General features: G+C 37.8%; 1 protein-coding gene across 8 annotated transcripts in view; it reads right to left on the minus strand.

Annotated features, from left to right (window-relative positions):
- Positions 1-7,739, minus strand: part of AP5M1 (adaptor-related protein complex 5, mu 1 subunit) — a 24,248-nt gene extending 16,509 nt beyond the window's left edge. For all 8 annotated transcript variants that reach the window (XM_005880549.2, XM_014528585.1, XM_014528586.1 and 5 more), the window contains exons 1-2: positions 7,307-7,739; positions 2,278-2,923 (exon numbers count right to left, since the gene is read on the minus strand). In XM_005880549.2, coding sequence (XP_005880611.1) covers positions 2,278-2,923; positions 7,307-7,380 — 720 coding nt within the window. In that variant the 5' untranslated portion in view covers positions 7,381-7,739. The remainder of the gene's footprint in view (positions 1-2,277; positions 2,924-7,306) is intronic.
- Positions 7,740-7,745: the final 6 nt, after the last annotated feature.

A 7,745-nucleotide genomic window follows, 5' to 3' on the forward strand; every position in this document is an offset into this window, starting at 1 on the left:
TTCATCAACATGGACTCCAGTCCCTTCACCACAAAAAAAATGACAACTTTCTTTAGGCATTTTCAAGATGTCTCTTTCATAGGATATGACATTTCTTTCTTTCTTTCTTTTTTTTTTTAATCCTCACCTGAGGAGGATATTTTTTTTATTTATAGAGAGCGTAGAAGAGGGAAAGACCTCACCACGCAAGCAATCCCCTCCCGCCCACCTGCGAGTGCAGCCTCCTCCTGAGCGGTCATGATGTTACAGTGTCCTGGACAATTTGCATATTACCTCTTTTTATATATATATATACATACACTAGAGGCCCAATGCACAAAATTCGTGCAAGAGTAGGCCTTCCTTCCCCCGGGTGCCGGCACTGGCTTCCCTTTATCACCTGGGACCCAGGCATCCCTCACAGCCCCGGCTTTGTCTGGAAGGTCATCCAGTCTAATTAGCATGTTACGGTTTTATTATTATAGATAAATAGTTACTAGAGGCCCAGCGCACAATTGAAATCACGCAAGGAGGCACCCAGCAGGGGGCCAGGACCTGCGCCTGACCCTCGTAGCACCGGCCACCATGTTGTGTCAGCTGGGGTGGGGGTGTGCTCCAAGCTGCGAGGCCACTCGGAGCATGCCCCCGGTCGCTGCATTGTATCTGCTGGGGTGGGGGCAGGCGCTCTTATGTGTTGTGTCTCTGCTCAGGCCCGCCCCCAGCCCCAGCCTCCCCACAGCCGCTGGGGTGGGGGCGGCACACAGTCCCCTCCCGCCCATCTGTTCACGCAGCTCCTCCTGAGCGGTCATGATGCTTGGCTAATTAGCATATTCCCTGTTAAATAGGCGATTCCCTATTTATTGTCACAGAAATATAAGAAAAAAGACTTCAACTGTGTTAAGACTTACAAATAACATAACCCACAAATACCTCAACATTGGAGCTATTTATAGTTCTGATAAACTTAATAACTGCTATGTATTTTTGATCATGATGGAAGTGAGTTTAAACACATATATTCATAAATCACTTAAAGGTTAAAAGGAAAAAGGAAGACCCTATTTGTCCCAGGACCTACTTCTCTATTCTTGAAATCTACTTTTATCTATAGGATTTGTACATAACCATTCAATATTGTTTGATATATAAAAAAGTTTATATTCATAAGTACAGAGAATAAAGGAAGATAGAAAAATAAAGGTATCTGAGAATATTAATATCCACTTGTAAAAATTGTACTTGGAGGTTTTTATTTTAGATCATTATTCAACATTGTACTGATCACTGCTATCTATTATTATTTCTGTTGACTTTTCCTACTTTCTAACCAGAGAACCCCCATATTAACTCATTGACTTGTTTAAATAAATCAAGAGCCTTTCAAAATAGCTTTAGATATTAAATCCGAGGTTTGTCAATTTCACCCCTTCTAGAGAAAATGGAAAACTGATATGGTGGTTTTAAAATATTTTCACATATTATTTGACTCTTTTTAAAAGGTGAAGCCTAATTCCAGTCCCCTTGAATGCAGACCAGACTTAGTGACCTGTTTCTAAACAACCGAAAATGGTGGAAGTGAAGCTATCTAACCTCTCAGTTTTGGTAATAAAAAATATAGCTTCTACTTGTGCCCCGTGTCCGTCTCTTGTCTAATCATTTGATCTACAGAAAACTAGTCACCAAGTTGTGAGGACATTCTTAAGCACCATGTTGAAAAGTCCACATGGAAAGGAATTAAGACCTCCCACCATTAACCAGTCATGTCAGTGAGCTACCTTGCAAGTAGGTCTTCCAGCCCCAATCAAACCTTCAGGTGACTACTGCTCCAGCTGAAATCTAGACTGTAATCTCATGAGAGACTCCACACCAGAAGTTCCAACTAAGTTGCTCCTGAAATCCTGATCCACAGAAATGATAATAAATGTTCTTTGTTGGAACAATGGGGCAATTCATTACTGTAGCAAGATATAACTAAGTAAGGAATGCAAAAAGATAATTTTACCAAATATGATATGAATTTAACATCTAGTGACTGCTGTTTATGATAAAAATCAACAATCTATAATTATCTATAATAATGGCATAATATGCTAATTAGACCGGACAGCCAAATGACCTTCCGGACGAAGCTGGGGCTGCAAGGGCCAAGGCGGCAGCTGCAAGGGCCGAGCCCCTTGCATGAATTTCGTGCATTGGGCCTCTAGTGTCATGTAACAATGTAAACTAAAATTAGTAAATTTTACTTTTCTCTATAGGTGTAAATGGTATGATAAAACAAGTTCCAGAGAAAAATCTCACCTTGCAAGTGACAGTTCCGACTACTTGCCATGTATCTGCTATATCCTGTTTATCATATTGCATAGATTTTACTTTTTCAGTGATAGAAATAGAAACTTGTGGTTTTCCTTTGTATGTTCCAGCTTTCCAGGCTGGCTGCTTTTGTGGATGAGTCACAGAAGCAAAACTGATACTATCCAATGAATTCTGTAAGTTGGCATCTAGTAAAGTTCCAAATGGGCAAGCCTGTAGAAGCAAGTCAGGCAATTGGCTCAGTTTTGTATTTAGCTCAGTATCAATTTTTTGACTTGAGTAAAGAAAATCCTGTATCCCAAAAAGAAGTTCAAAGCCTTGTGAAATTGCACTAATGCTAATTAGCGCTGGACGAGGGGATAAAGTTTGTTCAACTAGTGGAACACAAGCATATACTATGCCATTCTTCAGAAAAGCAACAACTGGCCAGAGTTCTTCACCTCCTACTTTAAGTCCATACACAGACGTTTTATTGATGCGAGAACAGCTATCACGACTCTCCATGAAGTCTCTATCTTCATCCAATAATCTAAGTTCGAAGAGTAATGATTTAAGAAAGGGACCATCTTCAGGGATAGGCACATAGCTTGTTCCATTGAAGACTTTGGCTCGTTTTTCAACAGTTGGATACCGTCTGCAGTATGGAAACAAAAACATTAAAAATTATTCTTCCAAGTAAAATAAAAATGGAAGAATCCAAAAATAAAACACAAACTAAAAACTGAAGGTAAATAGTAATAACAAAATACAAAGTAACACATACATACACACCATGAAAACCATAACCAAAAAAAATGTATATTGCTTGTTAAGTTCTGACTGTAATAAGTAACTGTTGCATAGTTGGTATATTATCTCAAATGATAAAGTATCATTATCTACTACTAAACATAATTTAATAATTTTTTTTAAATAGGTAGAGAATATAGTTCTAATTTGAAATCCTAGTTTCTTGGCCATTGAGATTCCCACTTGGTAGGCAAGGAATGTATACCTGGACACATTTTAGGCGTCTATAAGAACTGTACTTTCTGATACCGTCATAGTAGAGTAGGATCAAAAGAAGTGGTTTGATTTAACCCTCTACAATTTTTAGTTCACTAGTTGAGATGATACAATTACAAGAGGAATGTTCTATTCTATTTAACCTATAGTGAATAACTGGTACCCCAAGTTTTCTTGCCAACCCCTAGAAAAATATATGAGCATTTTAGTAATAATGGTTTACCTCTCTGGCCCTTGAAGATAGTATGAGGTAATAAAAACAAATCTGAATAATCCTTTATGATTTGCATGCTTTAGGATGAATGGTAAGTTACTAATTCATCCCTTTTTGGGGGGAATCAGAATAGAAGGTGCTTTTGTTCATTTATAGAAATGTTAGATCATATTTTCTTAGTTCAAAAAATATGTGCTTTCCCTATTCCTTACCTTCCCACAATCCAAACAAAATCAACCTCTTGGTGATTAACTTCTGTGTAAATTACCTAACTTACCCAAGTCTTTTTTCTTATTAGTAAAATACAGAGGTGGCTAAAGAACATACCAGTAATTCTCATCAAGGATCAAGAACATACCTTGGCCAAAATAATTTTTTTTCACTAATTGTACTAATAAAACATTGATGTTTACTAATATTGTTTAAAAAGAAAAACAATGTATTCAAATTTATCAGTGTATTGGTGATCCTTATTCATTTACATTCTGATGCATTTTCTTGGTTGAGAAAGGGAAAGAATTAGTTAGCATTCCAGTAATGTAGTTGTAGGTGGATGCCATTTCTTTCTCCGAGTCTCTGGATAAGAATAGTTGAGAACTTTGGACTAAATTCTACTACTAAACATAATTTAATAGTTAATTAAACTATTAGAACAGTGTCTTACAATCTAGTTACTTAAAGGATAATCAAAGTTCTTAAATGCAAGAATCTAATGACTGAATGTAAACTAAGAGGTTAATCTGGGACCTTTTACAATGCTTCAATGTATGCTCAATAAATATTTTTGTTGGATGATTGAACTTGCCATTTTGGATTTATTCTAGGCCTTTTCTAAAATAGGACTCACACCTTGAGTGGCCCTACAACTATGAGGTACAATAACAACCTCAGCCAGACTTAACCTGATACTATTACTAGTTAACCATCCGGGCAGCAAACCTCTAAAACAGAATCTAAATCAAGTTGCTTTTGTGGGGAAAAAGTAGTTAGACACAGGAAAGATCATTTCTTTTTTTAAGTATTAAATTATGGCCATTATTGTTTAGCATATATGTGGGTAATATGCTAGAGCATATCTGTTTAGCCCTACCACTGGTCCCAACAAGTCAGAAAACTGAAATAATAAAACTGAACTAATTCGGTCAACAATACAGAATAAGTGACAAATGAGTTATTTGAACCGAACTTGCTGCTTCCATAAAGATGTTGAAGCGCTCAACCAAACGTATCTGAATTTTTCTTCTGAAATATTCTGAGCTCAGTGGAAAAAAATTCTAAAAACAAGCATGACTTCTTCAAGGAAGTTATTTTTGTTAGCAGGTAAAAATCTTACCTCTATGAGATACTGAGATAGGATACAAAGCCACAGTTACAAATACAGTATGGTATTGGTACAATAACAGACAAGTAACAGAACTGAGACAGACCAATGGTTATATGGGAAACATAATAAACTATCAAATAGCTCCACAAATCAATGGAGAGAATATGTATTGTTTGGAAGACAATGTTGGAAAACTGGCCCACTGTATAGAGAAAAACAAAATGGGATTCCTATATTAACACCATATCCAAAGATGGACTATGGATAGATTAAAGATGTAAATTTAACAAATAAAATGATAAAGTTAAGAGAAGATAACGTACAGAGATATCCCGCGAAGTACTATTTTGCTTGCAATAAACAGTGATTTCTGTTTAATCAAGGGCAACATTAAGTTCATTAGCAATAAGTGAAGAGAAAATATCTGTAATAGCTAAAATAATGACATAAGACTATTATTTCAAGAATACACAACTCCTGCACATTAACAGAAAAAACCAGCAAGTCTCAAAGAAAAAAAATGAACAAAGGATATCTATAGGCAAGTCACAGAAGAGGAAACCCAAAGGGTTAACAATCACTACTACACAGAGAAAATCAAATGAAAATAAAATACTATTGTGGCAAAAACTGATTAGGAAAGAAAGGAGATACAGGAACCCTCACTCACTGCTAGTGAGAGGGTAGACTGGAGAAAGTATTATGAAGAGTCAATCATTTGGCAATATTTAGTCAAAATCAGCATAGATATGCCCCATACACATTTTGAGACTATCTACTACAGCACTGTTCTAATGGCAGAGTTGGAGGCAACCTGGGATACATCACTCCTGAAGAGGATTGGTAAATATCAAAGGTGTAAACCATGGATTACTACAGAGCAAGTACAAATAATGATTTAGACCTGCACTGTCCAATACAGTAGCCATTAGCCATATGTGATTAAACATAAAGTTAAACAATATTTGAATTCCTCAGTTGCAATAACCACATTTCAAAAGCTGCATGTGGTTAGTGGCTATAATATTAGCACAGATTTAGAACATTTCCCATGTCCATCACTGCAGAAAATTCTATTGAACAGTGCTGCTCTAGATGAATACAAAACAATGCTGAGAAATCTGACAAATGAAAGGAAAGGGAATGAAGTCGAAGGAACAATGATGTAATTTGAAAAATGAATACACAAACACACAAATACAAAGATAGCAACAAAGATATGTTACCTATGAGGCAAGAAGAATGGCAGAAATAAAGATACCCAAGAGAATATATAAATAAAACGAGGAGTACTTTGGATAGAACAATGAGGCTGATAAACCACACTAGCGAATATTATTATCACCCTTACTTGAGGTACAACAACAAAAAGTCTGTATTGGGGGCAAATGGTAAACTCCAACTTGATGCCCTTAGTAACAAAAATTATTTAGGTTGCAAAGAGGGAATTTTTCATGTCCACATTGCCAACCACTTTTCATTTAAAATTACCCTCATCTTTATTTGCTTCAATCTCACTCAGCTCTGCTACTTCACTACAGAGCTTTCCTCAGAGAACAATGAATTTGTTGGCAATACATAAACTGTCAATAGCCACTGAGAATAAAAGGTGAAACAGATTATTCAATTGCCACCCACATTTTATGAAGTTATTATATAGTACCCTTCACATTTATTTTGATACACGTGGCAAATTCTAGAAATAAAACCAGATCAGCTTACACCATCTAAGGGAAAGTGAATACAATGTAATTTGGTCCTTCTTCAATTTTCTTCAACCATTAGGAGTTAAACTATCTGAAATTTTCTAGGAATGAAACATAAGATGAAAATAACAGTCTAATACTGCTCAGCAAGGATTTTCCAGAAGAATGAGTTAAAATGTCATTGACTGATTTTTAGTAGTGAAAGAAAAAAATTTAAAAACGTGTAGTGCTCAGTAAGTTTCTTTCCTTTCATCTCTGTATCAATACTAAAGCAGGTGCAGTAATTTTAGACGTAGTACTACTAAATAACACTATTAGAAAACACACAATACTTAATATGTGCCAGGCAGCAACTCATTTAATTCTCACAACACGGTGAGTTAGTTATTAAAATATTCATTTAGCCCTGACCGGTTTGGCTCAATGGATGGAGTGTGGGCCTGCGGACTGGAGGGTCCCAGGTTCGATTCCGGTCGGGGGCATGTACCTTAGTTGCGGGCACATCCCCAGTGGGGGGTGTGCAGGAGGCAGCTGATCGATGTTTCTCTCTCATCGATGTTTCTAGCTCTCTATCCCTCTCCCTTCCTCTCTGTAAAAAATCAATAAAATAAAAAATATTAAAAATAATAAAATATTCATTTAACAGGTGAAATAGAGGTTACGTAACTCGCACTAGGTTTCGGATCAGCGACACACTGCATCACAAAACTGTGCTCCATGACCCATTCCTCCGACGGATCATCCCGGAGGATTCAGCCTTGCATTTACCTGGAGAATCTGACCGTGCCACCAAGTGGAGTTCCGGGTTCGTGGCTGATGAGCCACACTGCTCGCTGAGCCATGCTAAGCCGCTAGTGCATCAGTGCACCCCGCAGGCCGCCACGGAGGAAGAGCGCAGACCGCCTTTCTCAGATGGGTTCTTAACAGAAGCCCGAGGTTCATTCATCCGAGCTGCCTTCTGCCCCACCACGAACAGGTGCGGCTCAGCAGGGAAGCTAGCGCCTTCAAAAGAAGTGACGAAAGCCTCTGAGTCCGTCCTGGCCAACACAGGCCACAAAAGACTTCTGCGAATCCGCACCTGGAATCTCGAGAACTTATGCTTCCCCAGCAACCCTAGCACTTGCTTCCTCTATATTCCACTTCCGGGATGGTGGCCCACCAGGATCAAGATTCCTCACTCGCCCAGCGACGAGCCTCTCCGCGGTTC

This window comes from Myotis brandtii, unplaced genomic scaffold (genome assembly GCF_000412655.1).
Source record: "Myotis brandtii unplaced genomic scaffold, ASM41265v1 scaffold640, whole genome shotgun sequence".
Taxonomy (NCBI): domain Eukaryota; kingdom Metazoa; phylum Chordata; class Mammalia; order Chiroptera; family Vespertilionidae; genus Myotis; species Myotis brandtii.